At 44.8% G+C, this 25,572-nt stretch overlaps 1 protein-coding gene across 3 annotated transcripts in view; it reads left to right on the top strand.

The window, feature by feature from the left end:
- The window catches only part of DUSP12 (dual specificity phosphatase 12), a 119,778-nt gene extending 94,817 nt beyond the window's left edge, over positions 1-24,961 (top strand). For all 3 annotated transcript variants that reach the window (XM_072128646.1, XM_072128647.1, XM_072128645.1), the window contains exon 7: positions 24,655-24,961. In XM_072128646.1, the coding sequence (XP_071984747.1) occupies positions 24,655-24,801 (147 nt within the window). In that variant the 3' untranslated portion in view covers positions 24,802-24,961. The remainder of the gene's footprint in view (positions 1-24,654) is intronic.
- Positions 24,962-25,572: the final 611 nt, after the last annotated feature.

Here is a 25,572-nt window from a genome sequence, read left to right as displayed (position 1 = left end):
ATAAACTGCCATTAGAGGGCATTGCCTCTATCCCTTCATTGTCCCTCTGCAGGCCTGTAAACCTAAGCAATGAGGTCCTAAAGCTGTATGCAAATGACCTGTGAAATGTCCAATGAGTCATTAGCATATTAAAGCTGTCCGGCTTATTCATAAGTGGGAGGTACAGACACACCCCCAGTGCTTAACTGACAGCCTGTATAATGATGTGCTTCCTGGTGCTGGCAGCCACACCCATGCAGCCTGTGTGTGTATAGGAGAGATACAACAGCTCCAGGCAGCCATGTTATAGCAGAACATGTCAGGTACTTGTGTAGCTGATGTCTGATGTCACATGTGTATGGGAGGATGCAGCATGTCAGCAGATACAGCACACACACCAGCAATGCTTTACTATACATTACACACAGACATGAGCAGGGGGAGGAGAGGGGAGGGGGGACAGGAGTGACATCACTGCCCCTGACCATGTGACCAGCCTCATTTACATAATAAAGAAAATATGATTTTGCAATGATTAATGTATGAATAGATAAAGGCTGTGATGGAATCCTTGTGAGCTGCTCCAACAGGTAGTAGTGACAGAAATAGTGACACAGACCTGATGACAGGTGTCCTTTAAGATGAGGCTCTCTGATGGAAAGAGCTTGAATTTCTTCCAGTTGCCTAGCTGAGGTTATGACTATAAGCAAAGTTAGTTTGAATGTCAACTCTCTAACTTATACACACTCTAGGGCAGTGATGGCGAACCTTTTAGAGACCGAGTGCCCAAACTACAACCAAATCCCACTTATTTACCCTGATGTGCCATTTTAAGCAGTAACTTATTGCTACCTGTTCTTCCACTTCTTTAATTGAATAAGCAACCTGAGGCCACCAATACAGTTGGAAGAAGGTGGGCAAATTCAGACTATCATTGTAGCTTCTCTCCAGGGTCTCTCTGTACAGGAAGAATGGTTGGTCCAGCAGGAGGACCTCCAAAGATAATGCACTTCTTTTAACACCACCTCACTTTTCAAGCAGTTCCAAACAGTCAATGAAGTGTCGCTGTAAAATAGTGCTGAGCGCAGCATCTCATAAATTGCCTAGGACTGCAGGACAATTTAATGGATTTGGTCCTGTTTGGTGAACTCTGTCCTAGGCTGATGGCCTGAGTGCCCAGAGAAAGGGCTCCGAGTGCCACCTCTGGCACCAGTGCCATAGGTTCGCCATCACTGCTCTAGGGGTTCAAATGGTAGTCCCGTAAGGTGATTCAGTACTAACAGTAGATCCCAGTTTGGAATATGCCATCTTAAGTGTGGTCTTAATATAGAGGTGGCTTTGACAAACCTCTGGATCCATTTGTGATCTGCCAGTGAGGTGTCAAAAAATCGTACTGAGGGCTGACATTTGGACCTTGAGAGAAATTGTTTTCAAGCCTTTTTCAAATCCTGCTTGTAAGAAGTCCAGAACCTGCGAAATGTTAGGGGACAATTGGTTAGGAGGAACCGTGTCACAATAGGATACAAATTTTTTCCATATCCTAGAATACATTTCATTATACATTATAAGTGACTGGTTTACGGCTTTCCTTCATCGTGGATATTACCTTATCTGATAATCCCCAAGCTAACAGCATCCTTTCAGGATCAATGCAGAGAGGTGGAGAGCCTGTGCATTGGGATTGTGTACTAGACCCTGGAACAGGCAATTGGATTGAGGGGGAAGCAGGAGAGGTTCTGCTAAAGCCATCTTCCTTAACCATGGAAACCAATTCTTTCCATGGCGTCCCCCATGACGGCCCCAACTGGAGGATGGCCCTTGACCTCTGTAGGGACAGGAAACAGAGAGGATAAATGCCCCTCTCCCGCATCCACACTCCAGTGGCTTCCTGTCCCTACACAGGGCAGGGAGTAGAGAGAAGTTTCTCTCCTCGCTTCCCATTAGTTGGGACAGTGAGGGGGGACACCATGGCGCGGGACCTATCCCTTACCTAGCACAGTTCCGGGCCTCGATCGGGTTGCGGCCCTTTCCTCTGCCCATCGGGAACTGCGTACTCTCCGGATCTGCCCGCAGCTCCTGGAGCCTAGGACACCCGAAACGCGCGATCCTCGGGGCGGTAAGTTTAAATTGCTCCAGCGTGGTAATCGCGTTGATCTGAGGTCTAATCTTCATACCGGAGCACACCTCTAACCTGCTGGAGGTAGAGGAGGTAGAGGAGGCGCAGTCCAATCAGGATGAACTCTTTGGTCTGCTCAAAGTCAAGAAGAGGCGTGTGTTCCCAGTCAACAATACTCTCAGGGATCTGATTCTGGAAGAATGGAGGGATCCGGAAAACAAAATTTCTCTTTCTAAAGAATTAAGGAACCGCCTTTCATTTGATGAAAAGGAAGCAAGGCTATGGAACTCAGCTCCTAAGATGGACATCCAGGTCACCAAGATGACTAAGATGACCGACTTGCCTTTTGAGGATGCTACCCAGTTGAAGGACCCGCTGGATAGAAAGGCAGACAGCTTGCTGAAAAAGAGCTGGGAGTGTTCCATGCTAAACCTTAAATCCAACATTGCTACAACATCCGTAGCTCGCACCCTGTTCCACTGGGTAATGGAGTTGGAAAAGCACGTAAGGGATGGAACCCCAAGGGAGCTGTTACTCAATACCTTCCCGACCCTGAAAGCAGCCACAGCTTTCATTGCGGATGCCTTGGAGGAAGGAGTGAGGATTAGTGCTAAAGAAGGAGCTCTATCCAACTCAGTAAGAAGATCCCTCTGGTTGCGGCAGTGGAGCGGAGACTTCAGGTCGAAGTCTAAACTGTGCGGCATCCCGTTCGAGGGGGAGTACGTGTTTGGGCCCGAATTGGACACCATCCTGGAGAGGGCGGCGGATAAGAAAAAGGGCTTCCCAGAATCCAGGACCAATCTGAGGAAACCTTTTTATTTTGTGACCCCAAAGACAGGAGACAGCCTTTTAGGGGTAAGGGTAAGCAAGGAAGATGGAGCTACCCCAAAGGTGGAAGAGGCAGGGGGTTTCTCCTCAGTGCCAGCAATTCCGCCCCGAGTTTCAGGAAGCAATGACGCCAAGGTGGGAGGAAGACTGTTGAATTTTCATCAGCAATGGAGCCGGATAACGTCAAACCCCTGGATCCTGTCTATTCTCCAGGACGGCTACAAAATAGAATTGACCGCTCTTCCTCCCACAAATTACGTCCTAACCACACAACCCTCTCGGGAGCTGTGGCTATCAAAGAAGAGGACATTACTCTCCATTGTTCCTCATAAAGAAACCAAACGGGAAGTCCAGGATGATCTGCAACCTGAAAGGGTTAAACAAGTTCGTCCTCTACCGAAAGTTCAAGATGGAGACCGTCTCTTCCTCTTCAGCTCTAATCCAACGCCAGGCGTTCATGTGTACAATAGACCTGAAGGACGCCTACTACCACGTCCCAATATACCCCAACTCGCAGAAGTTTCTCAGGTTTGCAGTCCTGTCACCAGAAGGCGAGGAAGTTCACTTTCAGTACAAAGCCCTTCCCTTCGGAATATCCTCTGCACCGAAAACTTTTTCGAAGATTATGTTCGAGGTAGTAGCGTTCCTGAGAAAAAAAGGAATATCCATCATTCCGTACCTGGACGACCTTCTGGTAGTAAGTGCCTCAAGTCAAGAGCTGATTCTTCACAGGGATATCACCATAAAGACTCTTCAACAGCTAGGCTGGATTATCAACATAGAAAAATCCAACCTAGACCCGAGCATGAACGTGGTATTCCTGGGAGTACTAATAGACTCCACACAACAAATGTCTTTTCTCCCACCAGGAAAGAGAGAAAATCTGATTCTCCAGGTAAAGACATTCCAGAAGAAGTACTGCTCCATAAGAGATGCAATGAGGATCCTTGGACTCATGACTGCATGCATCCAGTGCGTGCAATGGAGTCAAAGTCACACAAGGACACTACAAAACTGGGTGCTGTCCTTCTGGGACAAAGATCCTCGTCACCTAAGCCAAAAGGTGGAAATTCCCCTCTCAGTCTCACGTTCAATGGACTGGTGGACAGATCCGACCAGTCTGGGAAAAGGAGTACCCTGGCATACTTGGCCAGTTACAACTATACAGACGGACGCAAGTCCATCGATTGTCGCAGGTTATCCTATTCAGTGTCTGTGGCCAGATTCAGTGAGATCCCGTTCCTCAAATTATCGGGAGTTAAGAGCTGTGCTGGAAACCTTGAGGTCCAGCACACAAATGCTGAGGGGAAAGCATGTCAGGATATTCTCGGACAACGTCACTACAGTGGCCTACCTACGTCACCAAGGGGGAACCAAAAACCCGAGTCTCCTGGCACTCTCAAACAAAATCTTCACCTGGGCAGAAGACAACCTTCAATCCCTCTCCTCCATCCACCTCAAGGGGGAAGAAAATCAGGCAGCAGACTTCCTCAGTCAGAGGAAGATCATTCGGAACGAGTGGTGTCTGCACGAGGACGTCTTCCTTCAGTTAACAAGGAGGTGGGGACATCCGTTGCCTCCAGCAAGAACGTGAAGCTCCCGCGTTTCTTCTCCCTGGAACCCGCAGTTCCCTTCAACCAAAAGGATGCATTCAGCCAGTCCTGGGGGGGGGGCTGTTACTGTATGCCTTTCCTCCAATACCTCTTGTGTCCCGAGTCATACAAAAGATCAGAGAAGACCGGGCGGAAGTTATACTCGTAGTGCCTTGGTGGCCAAAAAGGAACTGGTTCCCTTGGCTAAAAAAGATGGCAATGGCGGATCCATTCCTGCTACCACCTCGTCCAGATCTCCTGTTCCAGGGTCCAGTCCTTCATCCCAATCCGCAGGCTCTCCAGCTCGCTGCATGGATCCTAAAAGGAAGATACTAACATTCCAGGGGCTATCTGACAAGGTAATTTCCACGATGAAGGCCAGTCGCAAATCGGTCACCCACAGAATTTACTCCAGAATATGGACGAAATTTGTGTCCTTTTGTGGCTCAGTTCCGCCTAACCAGTTGTCTCCCAACATCTCGCAGATACTGGATTTCCTGCAAGCAGGTTTTGATAAAGGGCTGAAGACGAGAACACTCAAGGTCCAGGTATCAGCCCTTAGTGCCTTCTTTGATACTTCCTTGGCGGAGCACAAGTGGATCCAGAGGTTTGTGAAAGCTACCTCCAGATTAAGGCCTCGCTTAAAACAAAACATCCCAAACTGGGATCTGTCTCTGGTGTTGAATCACCTGATAGGTCCTCCATTTGAGCCCTTAGAGAATACTGACCTTAGAAGCCTAACCCTTAAGCTGACCTTTCTTATAGCCATAACCTCAGCTAGACCTTCGCTCCCAAAGTGTCTTCCAGTTTTCACCGCAATCAAGAAATTGTGTTACCTTCTTTTTGCCAGAACCCAAAGAACAGTAAGGAGTCAGCATGGCATACTCTGGATGTGAGGAGATGTCTTCTCCACTACCTGGACATCTCTAAACATTGGAGAAAGGTCGACAACCTCCTCCTGCAGTACACGGGAAAGAACAAGGGGAAAAAAGCTTCCAAAGCGTCTATTGCCCGTTGGATCCGAACTACCATCAAAGAGGCATACGAGGCCGAAAAAATGGACATTCCTGGGACTGTCAGGGCCCACTCAACCAGGGGGGTGGCAGCCTCATGGGCTGAAAAACGTGGGGCCTCTCTAGTGGATATCTGTAAAGCAGCTACCTGGTCTAGCCAGTTAACATTCGCTAGACACTACAGATTAGATGTCCAAGGCGCCAGGGAACAGACCTTCGGTAGGAGGGTCTTGCAGGCAGTTGCCCCCCTCCCCCCCCTTGAAGTACTGGTAATCTGGTACATCTCCAGTTGGGGCCGTCATGGGGAACGCCATGGAAAAGGAGAATTATTCTCACCGTTAATTCGGTTTCCATTAGTCCACCATGACGGCCCATATATTTTCCCGTCCCCTTTTGCTTTATAAGACAGAGTAGTCTTAGTATTGTTATTATTTAACCTGTTGTATCTGTGTGTGACTATAACATACAATAAATGGGTTGCATCCACAGCCGGTGTAGTTATTTGGTAGCCACTGGAGTGTGGATGCGGGGGAGGGGCATTTAACCTCTCTGCTTCCTGTCCCTACAGAGGTCAAGGGCCATCCTCCAGTTGGGGCCGTCATGGTGGACTAATGGAAACCGAATTAACGGTGAGAATAATTCTCCTTTTTTGGCCACCAGGGTACAATGAGAATTAACTTCGCTTGATCTTCTCAGATTTTTTGGATTACTCGTGCTATGAGTGGCATAGGAGGGAAAGCATACATTAGAGGCCCGCTCCAAGACTGCTGGTTCTAGAGAGAAGAAACAAAGGAGTTTTGCATTCTTGCTGGATGCAAACAAATCTATTGTCGGTAGTCCCCATTTTTGTGTCAGTTTCAGAAAAATGTCTTCTTTCAGACAACACTTTTTTTGGTTGATTTTCTGTTGACTGAGGTAATCTGCTACTTGGTTCTCTTCTCCCTTTAGATGAGTAGCTGAGAGAGAGCAGACATTGTTCTCTCCCCATAAAATCTCTTCCTTGAAAGACTCAGGAGATTGGGGTTTCTTGTTCCCCCTTGATGGCGGAGATATGTCACCATAAATTTTGACATGTTTCTACATACCTAGAAAAATCACCTTCATACTTAGAGTTAGATTGGACTTTTCCACATTGATTATCCACCCTAACTGCTGAAGGGTCACTATCGTGATGTCTCTGTGGTGAATTAATTCCTGTCTTGAGCTGGCCACCACTAACAGATTGTATGGAATGATTAATATTCCTTTTCTCCTAAGAAATTCCACTACTTCTATCATGAGTTTTGAGAAGGTTCTTGGAGCCTATGATTTTCCAAAGGGAAGGGCCTTATACTGGAAGTTGGCTTCCGCCCCTTCTGGTGTTAACACCGCAAATCTGAGAAATATAGTGGCACACGGTATTCGGCATCTATTAAATCTATCGTACACATGAACGCCCCTAGCTGAATAAGCGCAGTCACAGAGTTGACAGTTTCCATCTTGAATCTCCTGTAAAGAACATATCTGTTTTTTTAGGTTGCAGATCATTCTGAACATTCCGTTTTGGGTTTTTTAAAAAATAAGAATAGAGGAGAGTAGTGTCCTTTTCTTCGATGTTCAATCAGTTTCTGTACTTCTGAGCACAGCTGGACTGAGAGATATTTGAGATGGTTGTTTTGTTAGGAAATAACTTCTGAGGAAGAGAGGTTAGTTCTATTCTGTAACCATCTTGAAAAATAGATGATAATATCCAGGGATTCGTTGTGAGCTGATCCCACTGTCGGTAGAATTTTAACAACCTTCCTCCCACTCTGGCGTCATTTTTTCCTGTAGACTTGAACTGAATTGCTGCCGCTAAGGAGAAAACATTTTGCGTTCCCGCCTATGGGGTAGCTCCATTTCCTTTGACTGGTTTTGGATTCTGGGAACCCTTTTTTCTAATCAGCTGATTTTTCTAGAATTGTATGCAATTCTGGCCTGAACACGTATTCACCTTCAAAGGGTGAATTCACCTTTAAAGGGTGAAAGGGTGAACCACACCGTTTAGATTTCGATCTAAAATCCCCACTCCAGAGCAATCTTCTCACTGAATTAGACGATGGTCCTTCTTTAGCATTTATCTTAACACCTTCTGCTGAAGCATCTGCAAAAAAACGCTTTTAATGTAGAGAAGGTGCTAATTTATACCTCTCTAGGCGTTTCATCTCCTAATATGGTTTTCCAGCCCAGCTACCCAATGGGGGAGGGTACTGACCTCAGATATTGTGGCAATGTTAGACTTTAAATTAAGCATGGCACATTCTCATGTTTTTTTTCAATAAACCATCAGCCTTCCTGTCCAGCGGACATTTCAGCTGAATAGCGTTCTCAAATGGTAGATCTGTCTTCTTAGTCATTTCGGTGACTTGGATATCCATTTGAGGGGTAGAATTCCACAGCTTGGCTTCGTCAGAGGATGGTCGGTTTTTAAATTCTTAGGATATGGAGATCCTATTTTCTGGCTCTCTCCATTCCTCCAATATTAGCCCTTTAAGGGAGTTATTTATCGGAAATACCTTTTCTTAATTTTAAGAAGGCCGAAAAGCTCATCCTGTATGGACTGCTTCTCTTCTACCTCTTCTATTTTTAGAGTACCCGTACAGCCTTTAAGAGTAGCTCCAAGTCTTCAGATGCCAGTAGGTATCTGGATTCCATTTTGTTTGCTGAGATGGAGGGAGATGGATCCAGATCTATAGATTCTTTCTCCACTTTCCTCCGAGTCCGAAACTGAATCTGAAAGAGATTCTATTATCCTCTGTTTCTTTTGAGGTGGCTCCTGAGGGATTAACGCAGCTATAGAGGATGTTATCATTTATACTTTCTCCCTAATAAAGCTACACATTTCGTCCACGAAGGAGGTCCTTTCATCTCTGAGCAGGTTGTCTATGAAATTTTTGGATACAGGTTTTTTTATAATCACTCTGTAGCTTCTTGAGACACATAATGAATCTTTTATTACGTGGTCTTTTTCTTTTCTGTACTGGGCTGATCCTTGTCTTTAGATCTCCTACCAAGGAGAACATAATCAATATTATTGAACATTCTTATAATGTATGCATTGTTTAGGTGTCCCACCACCCTATCCCTAGATAAACCCCCCTCCTGCATCAGGACTTGGAAACCAAAGAAACTGTTAGAATATTCCTGGACTCTCCTCCTCATTAACACTTTGTCCAATCCTGAATGACCCTATGGACTAATTAATCAATGGGAGGTTTTGAAACCTGAACTAAACAGAGATCTTATAAATCAATGAGATACAGTAAATAGTGTTCACTTCTTGGGGGATGCTAAGACAAGCTGGTGTGTTCCATATTTCTCCTACCTCCAGGGAATCGGGGTTTACTTTAATTTGTAAGTTTCTGTTATTTTTCTAACTTTATTATTTTATAACTGTGTTGCCGTGTTGTGTGTCATTTTATTTTCTAATTCTTTTGTTTTAAACATTTTTTTTTTTACCCTTTAAACACCTTTTGTGTAATGAAAGCTTTTACTTACATTTTGGTCCCTGTATGCTCGGCAAACTCATAGCCTTGTAAAGTGTGGTTAGCTGTGTTACTGCTAGAGTGCTGAGTGTGCATGTCTAGTGGTGTAACAGGGTGACTGCTTGAGAAGCAAAAGTGGACATAGTGGAATACTTAATGCATTTATTCTGGAACCAATAAGTGGTCTCGGCGGATAATATCTGGAGTGCTGGAGCTGTATGAAGTGTGATTTATGCTCAATTTTTGTCCTGAGTGAAAGGTGAGCGCAAGTTTGAGTAGGCTAAATTAATCTGTACAGTTGCACCCCACGTCACGTGGCGAGGCAGCGGCGCCCTCGCCTTCCGAGTTCCGTTGCGTGCATGTCGGCGCCGATCACGTGCGCCAAAAACCTGGGGCAATTCAGGAAAAATCGGTGCAAATTGGAAATATTCGGATAACACGTCGAGAAACCGTGAATCTGGCCCTTAGTAAATGACACCCAGTATGTACAGTTTTGGCCACTAGTGTATAAAAATGACAAAGTAGAAGAGAAGATCAACCAAGATTATTAGGGGAATGGGGAGACTATAATACAATGATAGATTACCAAACTTGGGGTTATTCAGCTTAGGAAAAAGATGGCTAAGGGGAGACCTCATTAAAATGTCCAAATACCTGAATGTCAGTACAGTATCTTTCCAAAGATCTTTTTATACCTAAACCTGTGACCAAAACAAGTGGGTATTCTCTACACCTAGAAGAGAAGAGGTTCTACTATCGCCATAGAGAGGGATTCTTGACTGTAAAAGCTATGGAACTTTCTGCCGCAGGAGCTTATTATGGTGGATACTTTGTATGTGATCTAGAGAGGCCTGGATGCCTTTCTTCAGATCAAAAATGTCATGGGCTATGGGGGAAAAAAACATTTAATTCTTATCGGTTGGATTTGATGGACCTGTATCTTTATCTAACCTTATGTTTAATCCTCATTTATTGACAGAAATGAGGAACAACAAGTGCAAACAGAATTCTCAAAGCATGAAGGGTGGTACCGCAGGACCCCGGAAGTAAAATACATCCCACGTCATATAGCAGCGTAAAGACTGACTGCAAAGTCACGCTGAGGCAAAGATCATTTTTAGAACGCCTACAGGGGTCTGCCCACCTCTTCCTAGTAACAAAACGAGACGAGTATACGAACTGCAGATGGGGGAGACAAACGACACAAGACAAATCAAACAGGGGTGGGGGGTTGAGGTGGCTTCCAAGTCACTCTTTGGGCGTACGCACTGAATGTGTCCATACAACCTATTAGTTTTCAATGAGGGGGTCCTGAAAAGCTACAATTTCAAATAAAGAGCCATTGTCCTAGAAAAAAAATCCTGAAAGGCAGGGATTAGCTGGTATTCCTCCCAAGGGGTCCACACCATGGCTGTTCTACTTGGTCTGGGGAGTCATTGGCCACCAGCTCCTCTGTTCTTCGTATATATAAAGAACTCCTAATTATATAACGGGTGGTTGAGGTCTGTCTCCAAAGACACCCACGGCTTGGATGCTTTGTGATAATGCCAGTCCATATGCGCATAAGCAGCGATGCTGAGTGGTAAAGGTTAGGGCCCTGCAGATTTGGGTCTAGCTAGAGTGGCGTAGCTGATCCGGCTTGTCCCACCACCCCACACAAATCTTCGGAAAACCGCTTTAAGGCTAGTAAAGAAGGAGCCCGGGAGGCATATCGGCAGGGTTTGAAATAGGTATAAGGACCTTAATCCGTCCGAACCATGATAGGTTACCATTGCGATCTCTGCCATTTAAAGGGAATTTGAGATGCCAGGTGGGATGCTTCGGTCTCTGGGAGGGAAATGTTTAGGACTTCTGACTCGGATAAGTTGACTTTGAAATTGCTAAGGAGGCCAAGGCAAGAAAATTCCGCCAGGATGGACGGGAGGGAGACCTGCGGCTGCGACACAGAAGCAGGTCATCAGCATAGATGGCGGCCTTGTATTGTTTAGATCCAACCTGAAGGCCATGTACACTGGGGTACCGGCGGAGGGCCACAGCTAGATGTTCCATAACAATAATATACAGAAGTGGGGAGAGGGGGCAATCTGCCAAGTTCCATTCTTAATCGGAAACGGTGTGGAAGAGAATCTGTTGGTTCTAACTTGGGCCATAGGGGCCAAATATAGAGCTTTGATCATTCCCAAGAATCGGGGACCCATCCCCAATTTGGTCCAGTGCCGCCCAGAGGAATCCCCAGTGCACAAGGTTGAAAGCTTTCTCCGCTTCCACTGACAACAGGCAGAGCGGCTGTCTTGCAGTTTTGGCCTGGGAGATCAGAAGCAAGGTCTTGTTAGTGTTATCCCGGGCCTCGCTTCCATGAAGGAAGCCCACCTGGTCCTTGTGTTTAATAGAGGGAAGAATGGCACCTAGTCAGTTGGCCAGAAGTTTTGAATACAATTTTACATCTACATTAATTAATCATATGGGGCGGTAGTTAGCGCACACCGTATGGTCTTTCCCTGGTTTGGGGATAACTGAAATAGTGGCCTTAAGGGATTGATGTGTAAAGGGATTGCATAAGATCCTGTTAAAGACCCTGGTAAGAAAGGGAACTAGTTCCTGTCTAAGGATTTTATAGAACCGGGACGTGAACCCATTGGATCCTGGGGATTTTCCCTCCGGGGTCAATTTTATCACTTCTGAGAGCTCTTGTTCTGTGATGACCTCCTCAAGGGACCCCCTATCCTCCTTTCCCAGACTGGGGAGTGCCGTGTTCGCAATGTATGTATTATTTTTTGGCTGCATTTGTTCAGAGGTCATATCTATATATTGGCCCTGAATATTGTAAAGTTCCTGATAGTAGGAACGGAATATATTGGAGATTGTGGTGGGGTTGTGAGCCACCTGCCCTCTCCTGTCCTGTATCTTAGGGATATAAGTGGCAGCTGACCTCTGATGGAGAAGCCTTGCCAGGGGACCACCGCCCTTGTTGTAGTGTTCTTAAAAGAACCTCCTATTCCTGTCTCTATGCCTTGGGTGTTTTTCATCTAGTATATTCCGCAATTCCTCCCTGGTATTGAGCAACTCGTTTAGAACCGGCTGTGAACCTTCCGCCTTGTGGGCCATATCGAACGTCTGGATTTTACCAAGCATGTCCTGAATTTAGGCGGCCTTCTCCAGCTTCAGGTGTACACCATGCTTGATAAACTTGCCCTGGATCGCTCTCTTTGGGATTTCCCATTGTACTGGGAGGGGGTTGCGATCATCCGTGTGGGTGTCGAGGAAGCTAGAAATTTGCTGCTTTACGCCTGCCATGCAGACTGCATCCTTAAGCAGGTTGTCGTTTAATTGCCAGGCCCATGGGGTAGAATAAGGGCCAGGCACGTTCAGAGTTACTAAGATAGGAGAGTGGTCAGACCATAGGGCTGGGACGATGGTGACCGTGGGTTGCCAGCCAGAACATGTCAATACGACTGTAAGACTGGTGGGCTGGAGAAAAATAAGAATAATCCCGGCCGTGCGGGTTGAGGATAAGCCACGCATCTACTAACTGTGAGCCATGTGTAGCATGTTGCAGGGAATGTATCTGGGCGGGGGTCTAGGAATGGAACAGTCCGTGTGTGAAGTTGAAGGGGCCCCTGAGTATAGTCACTCCCTCTGCAAAGTCCCGCAGCTTAACCAGGATTGATCGACACATCGCGATCTGCCCTTTGTTGAGGAGATAGAGAGATGCCAGGGAAATCAGGTGCCCCACAGTCTCGCCTTGAGAAAAGGGTAGCGGCCCTCGGGGTCAATTTTGGAGTCCAGTACCTCCTGTGGACCCCTCTGGATTTAGATTCTTCACGTCCAGGTACCATAGCACAAATCCTGAATCTGTCTCCCAACCCTGGAACATGGTCGGTGAGGAAGTGGGTCTCCTGCAAAAATAGAACATCCGCCTTCAGTTTATGCATACGGTATAAAATCTGGCTACGTTTCTGGGGTACATTCAGTCCCCTCTCATTAAGAGTATAGCATGTTATGGTAGCCATTGGGGAAACACTGGGGTATGAGGGCAGACATGAGAGGGATAGATGAAACTAGGAGTGGTTAACACAAACAAAGACTAGATAAGCGTAACAGGCAAGACGACAAAGAAACACGCTCAATTGTCAGGTACTAAGTACCTCCTAATAGTAGAAGGACCAGTTGGGGTAAGAATCAGAAGGGTCTAACCTCCTTTAACTCTGGCCAGCAAAGTCAAAGGCACCCCGGTGGGTAGCAAGCTTTCTATAACACTATTCTTTAACACCATGGAAGAAATCCTGAGGAAGGGAATGAAATGAGATTAGATTAAATTAATGAGCAGTCATTTGAAAAAAACAGCAACCTGAGCTAAACATATGCTAAGCATAACCATATGGGCCTCACCTCCTCCCCGTAGCAGCACTAATTCCCCAAAATAATTAACGGGGCACCCTCATGTGGGCGCTGGCAGATCCTGTGGGAGCAATTTGCTAGCTGACCAGGCCGGATTAGGGAAAAGGATCATGCCCCAGGGAGGGTGGTGAGGTTTGCAGCCCCTCCAGGAGGGGTATATGGAACTATCAAGGGGCTTCTAAGTTAATTGCCCCCAGGCTGTGGGGCTTGAGCCCTGCGTTTCTGCAGGGTGAGGCGGGAGAGGTCCGGGAGGAGTTGAATAGGCTGACCCTGAAAGTTCGGTGGGCCTCTTTCTCTCGCCGCCCGCATGCTGTTATCTTTCAATTGGTATCTGTGCACTATACAGATCACGTCTCTGGGTCTCTCTCGTTGTCAGATGGCTTTGGAGCCAAGGACCTGTGTCCCCGGTCAAGTTCCAGGGGTGTGTCGGGGGGACCCCTAAGGTCTCGTTAAACCGTTGTCTGAGGATGGAATCTAGTCGGCGCGGTTCAACGGACTCAGGAAGGCCTCTCACAATTATGTTATTCCTCCTCCCCCGGTTTTCAGCATCCTCAATGGCATCCACCAAATGTTGAAGTTGCAGAGAATGCATGGCCAGAAGCTCCTAATGGCGGTCAAGTCTGGAAGTAGCAGTTTGGCAGCATGTGCTGTTGTGGATACTCGCTCCTCAATAACCTGAACATCAGAACGCAGCCTGTTCACATAAGATTCCATATCGTCCCGGGATGGGATAGCAACAATTTGTGTTCGCAGATCACTGATGTCAGCCATGGCCTATGTCATATAGATCGCTTCCCGTTAGGGATAGAACTCCCCAAATGAGGGTGCATAGCAGGCCGAGCTAGTCCCGGGAGAGTGATCCCTGGAGGGGTGGAAGACATCCGGGGTAGACGGGCCCTGAGAGATCTGGAATAGGGGAGCCAGGGGGGAAGGTGGCCCATAGACGAGCCAGGATTCCCAACTGCACCCTGGGCTCCCACTCCTGTATCAGCCCCTTCATCTGCAGCAGGCGGTGATGGAGGCCCTGGTGGTAGTGGCCGGAGTGGCTAGTGACCCTTCGGGAGTCGGATCCCAGCTGCCAGACGCAGCCCCGGGGGATGGTGAGGGGTAGACGCTGCAGGTGTGCTCTCAGATTGTACTGAGTAGAAGACAGTTAATAACATGAACATTAGGAATGAACATTCCAAAACTTAGCTACAGAAAAAGTACATTTTTACTTCATCTATGCGGTGTGAGAAACTCCTCTGTACATCCCTCCTACAGCTTCTCCCCACAGTCTGCTGGCTAAGAAACTGGAGGGTGTAGACCTTAGAGGGCTACAACTCTCCTCTTTCTTATGAATGTAGACTGTGTTCAATTCACAATTGAAAGCGATATATATGAAAATCGCACTAGAGGTGTATATCTCTGGATTCATGGCACCTAGAAATTCAGCGGAAAAAGAACCTAGGATTCTAGGTGCCAGGGATCTAAACAGTGGATATTCGGACCCTTTTAAAGGAAATCTACCACTCTGTAAAAGCACTTCTGACCTGAGGTCACTTACAGTTGGGTGCTTTCTTGTTGATAAAAGCTGTAATTTTCTTTTAGCTGGCAACTGTAAAAAAAATAAAAATATTAAATTGAAGTTATGTTGTTTAGTGCTCTAGTATCACAGTAACCTTGGGTCAGTAGTGCTTTTACAAAGTAGAAGATTTCCTTTTAAATTTTTCACTTTGTTTCATTGCAGCCAATTGATAAGATCAAATAAGTTCTGCACACCATCTTGACAGAAAAAAAAATTAAATGAAGATATTTTTACTAATTTATTAAACAAGAAAAACTGAAATATGACACGGTCATAAGATTTTAGACTTTTTGATTTATACATTTTACTTACGCTTTCCATTTCCATCTGATCCTCCTTGGGATGGTTTAACTCCTTCAATGAGGTTTAGCTGTGTTTAATTAAATGGATTGAACTTGATTAGGAAAGACACACACCTGTCTACAGAAGATCTCACGGCTCACTGTGCATGTCAGAGCCCATGAAAATCATGAGGTCTAATGGACTGCCCGAGGAGCTCAGAGACAGAAGTTTGCAACTACCACAACTCTTCTCCAATGATTGCTTAGTTGGCCAAGTCGAGGAAGAGCCCTGGTGAGAGAGGTAAGGAAGTGGATGATCTCCAGAGATGCTTTAGGGCAGGGGTCAGGAACCTTTTTGGCTGAGAGAGCCATGAACGCCACATATTTTAAAATGTTATTCCGTAAGAACCGTACCATATGCACATGCCCCCCAGTAGATAGGGGCACCCGTGACACTGGGACAACCTGCGATCTAGGTCTCGGATCGCAGGCAAACCCGTGACACTCTGTGGCGGCGCCAAGCTTACTCAACCCACCACTTTCCGTCTCCTGTCCCGGCTGGCCAGTGCGTGCGCTGGCACTCGCAGATATAAAGGGGCACTGCCCAATTTCTGGGTTCCTATAGAGACCAGTGGCTACCAGATAGGTAGCCATAGCACATGTCTCCCAGTATATAGGTAGCCACAGCATATGCCCCCAAGTAGACAGGTAGCCACAGCACATACAATATTCACTTACCAGCGCTCCCTGCAGCCAGCTCCTCTTCGCTCCCATGCTCTTCTCCTTGACCCAGGCTTAGATGATGGCGGCGATGGCCTGGGTCGTACTAAGGTCGTAGGCAGCGGTAACATCGCTGCCTGTGATCAGTCTAAGAGACACACAGCGGCCATCACTATTTATTAAAGATCTGTCTGAGAGCCAGATGCAGCCAACAAAAGAGCCATACCACAGGTTCCCTACCCCTGCTTTAGGGAGATAGTTCCACAGAGTCAACTATTACTGCAGCCCTCTATCAGTTGGTGCTATATGCACCCTTAGTGCAAGACATATGAAAGCCTGCATACAGTTTGCAAAAATGCATATAAAGGACTCCCAGACTATGGGAAATAAGATTCTCTAGTCTGATGAGACGAAGATTGAACTTTTTGGTGTTAAAGGAAGCCTACCACCACGGATCTACCTATTAAGCTGTGAACCTGGAGAATGGGGGCACACGGAGTTCTCCGTGTGTTGAATAACCCCAGGGGAGCAAGCACAAAAAAAGGCGCAACCCTAATGTAATATTGTTTAGGTAATGTGTAGACTTGACAACACATATAGCGAGGCCTCTCACCTGGTTTCCGATGAGTCAATGCTTTGAAAAGATCATGGCAGCCTGTCCAGCCTAAAGCCTCATCACGGGTGGACCCAGGGAACCACTTCGTCGAGATGGAGAATGTTCTTGATCCCGTAGTGAAGGAAGGTGGTGACGGACCGGCGCTCTTTTAAATCGATGACCATTGATCCTCATTTTTAATGTCTGAGTGCTACATACTGTTTGCCACATGCACAATCCACCAGATATACCACAAAGTCAGAGGAACATGATAATTCATTTCTAACTAATCATCGATTTAAAACCAAAATTGGCTTCTTGAAGCAAAGCCTCTCAAAACATCTTACAGTGAAACACAGTGGCAGCTTTGATGTGATTAAAGTTACCCCCATAGAACAGATTCCAAAAGAGACATTGCCTCTATCCCTTCATTGTTCCTCTACATGCCTGTAAACTTAAAGGACACCTGTCATCAGATCTCTGCCACTAGTCCTGTCACTACTGCCTGTTAGAGCAGTTCACAAGGATCCCATCCCAGGCTTTATCTAGTTATTTCATATATTAATCATTGTAAAATCATCATTTCTTTATTATGTAAATGAGGCTGGTCACATGGTCAGAGGCAGTGATGTCACCGCTGTCACCCCTCCCCTCTCCTCCCCCTGCTCATGTCTGTGTGTTATGTATAGTAAAGCATTGCTTGTGTGTGTGCTGCATCTGCTGACATGCTGCATCCTCCTAATACACAGAGACACAGACACCAGCTACACAAGTACCTGACATGTTCTGCTATAACATGGCTTCCTGGAGCTGTTGTATCTCTCCTATACACACACAGGCTGCAGAGGGTGTGGCAACCAGCAAGCACATGTAGCAGCCATCACATCATTATACAGCCTCACATCATTATACAGGCTGTCAGTCAAGCACTGGGGGTGTGGCTGTACCGCCCACTCATGAATAAGCTGGACAGCTTGAATATTCTAATGCTTCATTGGACATTTCACAGGTCATTTGCATACAGCTTTAGGACCTCATTGCTTAGGTTTACAGGCATGTAAGTGACCAGCCTCATTATATAATAAATAATAGATGATTTTTATAATGATTAATGTATGAAATAACTAGATAAAGGCTGAGATGGATCCTTGTGAGCTGCTCCAACAGGTAGTAGTGACAGGACAAGTGACACAGACCTGATGACAGGTGTCCTTTAAACTTCTTCCCAACCTGCCCCTTTAGCCACAGATGACAACTATGCAGAAATTACATTTTGTAGTAAACCCCTAAATAACATGGTCCAAATGTTCATAAGACCCTATGACCCTATCATCTAAGTACACTTAACTACATATGTTGAATATATAGTATTCATATAATACACTTTTATTATGCAGTAAACAATTATCATCTACCGCTCCCAACCAAAGGCTGCAACATCCACAGCTTCCACATTGTTGGTTCCTGTCCGCTCTGCTATGGCCGCTTTGGTCCTTCCCGCTTTCCGTAGTCCCGTTATTGTCCGGCTCCTCATCATCTGACAACCTCCTATCGTGAACGAGGGCGCACCCAATTCTTGGTAACCCCCCATTAAACTACGAAAAACAGGGGTATTTTTTACACATTTTGAAAACACATATTATTATTATTCATTATTACTATTTATAACTTTTATATATGTACATATGTTTTAATCTATTCTTAAATTCATGTTATTCATTTTTTATCTATTTGCAATGTTCTCTTTTTATGCGCTGGTGAAATCATCTTATCTATCTATATATATTTACATTGTTTTCAATTCTCACTGTTTACCTGGGAAATTAACTTTGACCTCCCCTGGTCACCTGGTCGTGATGTCATCATAGCATCCAGTCCCAGGACCCTTTGTACGTGTATTTATTTGGAAAGTTCACTATATTTTTTATGCCTGATGAAAGCTCTGGTACGGAGCTGAAACGCGTCGCAACAGTACAACATTAAAGCCTTTATTTGCCACATAAGGCTGTTTGCATCCTCTTCATTGATTGATCGCCGGTCCCTCACCACCTTCCTTCACTACGGGATCAAGCACATTCTTGTTCACATAATTTCCATCTTATTTTGAGTTGTACCCCCATCTTTCTGTCTAATGATATGTAGTCCCTTTTTCTGCTTATACCCCACAATATTGGCTAAGTTTCCTAGCTCTTCATCTTTCTATAAATTCTTCTGACCTGCAAAAAAAATTTTATGCTGCGCTTTTTCTTATACAAAGGTTTTGGCCAAAAGTTTTAAGAATTACACAAATATATTTTCACATGCTCTGTTGCCCTCTGTTTTTATGAGTTTTTGTCAGATGTTTTTTATCACATACTCATAAAATGTTAGAATGAGCTAATGCAGCAAGTCAATATTTGCAGTGTTGACCCTTCTTCTTCAGGACCTCTGCAATTCTGGCATGCTCTCAATCAACTTCTGGACCAAATCCTGACTGATAGCAGTCCATTCTTGCACAATCCATGCTTGCATTTTGTCACAATTTGTTGGTTTTTGTTTGTCCACCCGTCTCTTGATAATTGACCTCAAGTTCTCAATGGGATTAAGATATAGACCATGTACCCAAAATCTCTATGTTTTGTTCCCTGAGACATTTAGTTATCACCTGCTTTATGGGAAGGTGCTCCATCATGCTGAAAACGACATTGTTGATCAACAAACTGCTCTTGGACGGTTGGTACCATTTTTTATTCATGGATGTGTTTTTAGGCAACACTGTGAGAGAGCCAGTTCCCCTGGCTTTGAAGCAACCCTACACATGAATGGTTGCAGGATGCTTTACAGTTGGCATGAGACAAGACTGGTGGTATCGCTCACCTTGTCTTCTCAGACAAGCTGTTTTCCAGATGTTCCAAACAATCGGAAAGGGGATTCATCAGAGAAAATGACTTTGCCCCAGTCCTCAGCAGTCTACTCCCCTGTACCTTTTGCAGAATATCAGTCTGTCCCTGATGTTTTTTTTTATGGAGAGAATTGGCTTCTTTGCTGCCCTCCTTGACACCAGACCTTGCTCCAAGAGTCTCCGCCTCACAGTGCATGCAAATGCACTCACACCTGCCTGATGCCATTCCTGAGCAAGCTCTGCACTGCTGGTAGCTCAATCCTGGAGCTGAAACACTTTTAAGAGACGGTCTTGGCGCTTGTTGGTCCTTCTTGGGCAGGGAGCCTTTTAGGCAACTGTGGAACCTCTTTCCTTTAATTCCTTGATAATGCGATAGATTGTTGACTGAGGCGCAATCTTTCTAGCTGTGACACTCTTCCCTGTTAGGCCAGTTTTGTGCAGTGCAATGATGACTGCACATGTTTCTTTAGAGATAACCATGGTTAACAGAAGAGAAACAATGATGCCAAGCACCAGCCTCCTTTTAAAGTGTCCAGTGGTGTGATTCTTACTTCATCATGACGAATTGATCTCCAGCCCTGTCCTCATCAACACCCACACCTGTGTTAATGGAGTAATCACTGAAACGATGTTAGCTGCTCCTTTTAAGGCATGCCTGGAATGAAGTTGAAATGTGTTTTAGGGAAAAAGTTCATTTTCTAGGCAAATGTTGACTTTGTAATTAATGGCTGTTAAGCTGATCACTCTTTATAACATTCTGGAGCACATGCAAATTGCCATTATAAAACTTGATGCAGTAGACTTTGTAAAAATGAACATTTGTATCATTCTCAAAACTTTTGGCCATGACTGTAAATCTTCCTTTGGGAATAACCCTCACACCACTACTGCTGCTTTATCCGGACCTCTCTTTCTAACCCGCACTCTTCTTCTCTAAATAGCCTCTTTTTTTCCTGGCAATATCCCTAAGATAGAGCCCCTTACATACACCTTTAGTGAATCCCACAAGACTAGAGGGTCCACTGATCCCTGGTTCAGTACCCAGTATTCCTTTATTGATTGGGAAATAATATCAGTATTGTCAAGAATCTTCAACCAATGAGGATTTAACCTAAAAAATTTTATAGACTCTGGCGACTCATTGTCCATGTTTATTTCAATTATTAAGGGCGCGTGATCAGAAATTGTAAATTTATTTTTTTAAATATAACCTAAAAACTGATCATTGGCTATACACAGATCTATCCTAGACATTGTTGAATGTGTTCGACTACAACAAGAAAATACCTGCTTATCCTTATATAGCCATCTCCATACATCCCTCAACCCCCAATCCTTGCAAAAATTGATCAATCCATCCATCCCCACAGTAGAATGGGTCCCTACACTAATCAGATTGATATGATCCAAAGCATTATCAAAATAAGCATTAAAATCTCCATTTATGACCACTGGACAGTCAGGTTTGTTTTCTAAGAAGCCAGTTAGTTGGTTTAGCACTGCCAATGAAAATGGAGGAATATATACAAATGCAAGAGTAAGGCTATATTCACACTGCCGTTGCCAGCACATGTGCCCATTGCCGTCTATGGAGGACGTATATCGGCCGTATATACGTCCTCCATACGGTAGTGTGAATGTAGCCTAACAGTTTTTTTTTGTATAAGTAAACCAAAAATAAAAATAAATATACCCTCCTTATCTATCAATGAATCTTTAGTATCTAAGTGTACCAGCACTGGGTAGCCATTCATGAAGGAAAAGAGTAGAGGGAAAAACGAGGGAAGGAGAAGAAAAAGGGGGGAAAAAAAAGAAAAAATCCCCTGCCAGACAAAAGCCACTCCCCCCCCCCCCTACCTTACCTGTAAACTTCCTCGTATACAGGTCTCCAACAGGTCTCCACACTCCTAGATTCATCCCCCCTCCTCATAAGCCCAGAGTTGCTAACTATCAACATCCTTCAGGGTGAAAAAATCACCCCAGAATTATTTTAGTGGCCCACTGAGTCCGACGCACTCTCCGCACCCTCAAAAAAACTAAAAGTCCTTAAATGTTACCCTTGGCTTTGCTGGGTATAGTATTGAGTATTTCATACCCGCTTCCTTCATTCTTTTTTTAACCTCCTTGAATTTGACTCTTTTGTTGCGTGCCAGTAGAGTAATCCGGAAAAACAAAGATTTTTTTTCCATTTTACACTATGCTCTGATTTGTCTGATAATCGATTCCCTATCCTGAAATACCAGAGTTTTAGCCACAATTGTTTGATGAGCCCTTTCATTCTGAAAAAATGTTGATACTTTTTCCGCTCCTACCACCTCTATCCACCCCTGGATCAAACCCTCCAATATCTTCTGTCAACCCCACTATTCGAATATTCGCTCGTCTAGAGCGATCCTCTAAATCCATTTTTCTTTAAGAAGCTTATTTTCTTTCGAGAATCACTGCATTTCCTTTTTAAGACTCTTTAACTCTGTCTTTACCTGAGACAAGGTGTTTGATACCTTCTCACGAATTTTAAACATATCTTCTCTTAACGTAGTTAGGTCAGAAGAGAGTGAGCCAACCTGGGTAACTAGGGATTCCACTCCTGTTTTCCATCCAAATAGGGTTAGTAACTTCCCCAGTTTCCATCTGTGTCCGCTACCTCCTCCACATCCTTATTTGTCTGTGAGGACATTGGAGGATGTTTCAGAGGTTTTAACCACCGGGGAGCTCCATTATTTATCTAATTTGGAGGACGAGTCCCCCTTATTCCCTGACGTCTCCCTTACCTCTTTCGGGGATGCTCCCCCTCCCCCTGATCTGCGTCCCAGATTCTTAGCCAGCATTTTATAAGTGCTTCCAATAATTATTCACCTTTAAAGCCAAAACAACCCTGCCAACAGAGTATATAAAAATAAGTTATTTCCAAAATTATCAAACACAATCCCAGGTATGTTCCAAATCCGCATATAACTAAGACCAGGAAAAACAAATTTAACCACTTTTAAATAGATGAACAATCTTAACAAAAAGTACTCCAGTTAGCAAATGAAGTCCATTTAACCAGATGACTGTTATGACTTATCAAATGGCCAACCCCTAAAACCTGTGCCAGTTGAAGAAGAGAAGAGCAGCTACCCAAGGCCAGTCCACCCTGTTAATATCACTGTGGACAAAGATACCCACTGGTGGGGGCAAGCCGATCCTGCCAAGCCGCCCAGGCCAATCCAAGAGGATCTAAACCGGAGAAACCACGCTGTCAGAGACACGCAGATGAGGCCCAGCTAATAGAGTAAGTCCGTCCAACTCTAACCAACACAACCACGTCGGCAGACCCCGATCGACAAGTTCCAACAGCAGATCCCCAACCAGCCGGCCCAAGCCCACCGGGTCCCAAAACAGTAGGGTCGGGTTAGCAGACTCGAGTTAGCAGACTCGGGTTAACAGGTTCGCAACTTCAACTTGACAGGTTAACAACATCAAGTTAACAACAAACTTAAGTTAGCAACAGGTTCAAGCCCACAACAGGCTCAATTCCACAGCAAACTACAAGTTGACGGGAGACTTCAAGTTAACTGTCGACTCAAGTTAACAGCAGACTGAGATTGACGGCAAACTCAGGTTCTCAAATTGACAGCAGATTCAAATTAACAGTGGCAAATTCCAATTAGCAGCGGACACAAGTTAATGGCAGATTCCTATTTACAGCAGACTTGTGTCGACGGCAGGCTGGTGTCGGCGGCAGGCTTTAATTAGCAGCAGTCTCCAGTTAACAACAGCTTCGTATTCACAGCAAGTTCAAATTAGCAGAAATTATCCAAAAATTCAGAGTAACACCAAACACCAATTTGCCTATGGCTTCAGAGTAGCAGCAGATTTAAATTCTCAGCACGTTCCAATTAGCAGAAAGTCAAGGGTTAACAGTGGAGTCTTCTTTTAAAAAAAATACAGATCCAATTAGCCAAGGCGCTCTGCAATGACTGCCTTAAAACCAAAAATCACAGCAGAGTATTCAAAATATTCAGAAATTGCGTTTTTATATTGCCTACTGCCAATGTACAGCCCCAAGCATAGTCACCAGGGATCGCAGCTCACTTCCTTCAGACCTCTCCTCAGAGCAGGGTCCATACTATACTTGTCTCACCAAGCCCATGGAGTCGGGGCATGACTTTGCGTTCCGGATCCTGCTCTTCTGCTGATATTCAGTCAACTGAATTAACAATGTTCGTGCGCCATAATGCCGGGCCCACGCTCATTTTGTCGAGCCAAGAGGGAGAAGGAGGAGCCGGAAACGACGTGCTCGCGTCATCGCCCAATACCGCCCAATCAAGGGCCCTACCACCGGATCTACCTTAGTAGGTAGATCCGTGGTAGTAGGTTTCCTTTAATTCTAAGCGGTATATGTGAAGAAAACCAGGCATTTCTTATCATCTGCCAAATACAAAGCTAACAGGGACACATGGTGGTGGCAAGATCATGCTATGGAGGTGTTTTTCAGCTACAGGGACAAGACGACTGGTTGAAATTGAGGGATTTTGTATCTATTTTTGTTTATAACAGTTAATTAGAGAATGTGTTATTTTGTAATCCTAAGTACATTAAGAAGCATGTTATCGTTGGAATACCCCTTTAATGCTATGGGCCATCACGGCAAACCTTTTAGACAACGAGTGCCCAAAATACATCCAAAACCACAAATTTTTTCCAACATGCCGACAGCAGTAACTTATTACTCTCTACTCTGTCACATGTTTAAATTATATAGGCACCTGAGGACACCAATACAGTAGAAAGAAATTGAAGAAGTTTGGAATATTATTGTAGCTTCCTTCCACGGTCTTGGGCTGCCTGGGACTGCAAGTTGCCTCCTGAATGGTGAACTCTGCGCTGGGGTGATTGCGCAGGTGCCCATAGAGAGGGCTCTGATTGCCAGCTCTGGCACCCGTGCCATAGGTTTGCCACCACTGGGAAACCTGCATGTGAGCAGTAGCAGAAATGCCCACATCTGAGTGTTTTTTGTCAAACCAGCTTGTAAAGGAAGATTTAGCAAAACTTTTCTGATTGGAATTATGCAGCAGTTTGTACAGTGTCCGTCATCAAAGGGGGTTTTAACTGTATAGATGGGGAAAATCTGTGTGTTCATTTTTTACTTACATTCTTTTACATTCTGCGTTTGAATTATTCTTGTTATCCTTACAGCTACTCTGTCCTAAGTGCAATGCCAAGTTGGGCTCCTTCAACTGGTATGGAGAACAATGTTCATGTGGTCGATGGGTCACTCCAGCATTCCAGGTGCATAAGAATAGAGTGGATGAAGTGAAACCTTTGACAATCCATGGAAGATGAGGAAAATCACACAAACTGATAAATATGACAGCAAATACAACAGCTAGTTCCCCTCCTTAATGGAGCGGTTTAAAAAAAAATACTAAACACTAAGAAGTTTTTTGTGTCTCTTTATATAAATTGTAGCTTTCTGATCATAAAGCAGGGTATTTTAAATAAACTTTTTGGTGGTAGTCTCCCTGTAAGCTGAAACAATGACTGTATTTGGACCAACGATAACCTTGTCTGGATGCATAGTTTTCCTGCTGCAAACAACCCTTCAAAACAGCTGGAAAATACATTGTTTAAAGGATATCTACCTTCATAATCCAGCATGACAAACCAGGAAAACTTACCCTTAGATCTAGGCAATGTGATTGTGATATTCTTATTTGTTATTCATGGCCACTTTCCTTCTAAAATCAAATGTTAACATTATGCTAATGAGTCTGAAGGGTACTCCAGCTTCACATGTTACTCTGCTCTTTCAGCACTTCCCCTCATCACGGTCTGATATAATCTCGCGGCAGCTTTGAAGGTTTCAGCACAAAGGAGGGAAAAGTGCTTCTTGCGCGATATAACAGATTATTAATCTTCAGCATTGATGAACATTGTTATTGCCCCTAGTTTACCATGCTTGCTTTTGATGGTAGATTTCCTTTAAAGGAAACCTACCATTTGTAGTGGCAGGTTTCTGATGGAAATACCACGCGGCTACATAGGAAGTGAATGAGAGCCGCGCGCATGGTAATGCGTACCTGCCTGCGCCGGCTATAAAGTTTAAAAAGTGTT

The sequence above is a fragment of the Engystomops pustulosus genome, chromosome 10, assembly GCF_040894005.1.
Source record: "Engystomops pustulosus chromosome 10, aEngPut4.maternal, whole genome shotgun sequence".
Taxonomy (NCBI): Eukaryota; Metazoa; Chordata; class Amphibia; order Anura; family Leptodactylidae; genus Engystomops; species Engystomops pustulosus.
The sequence above is the reverse complement of the archived record's forward strand: the minus strand, read 5'-3'. Positions and strand labels throughout refer to the sequence as shown.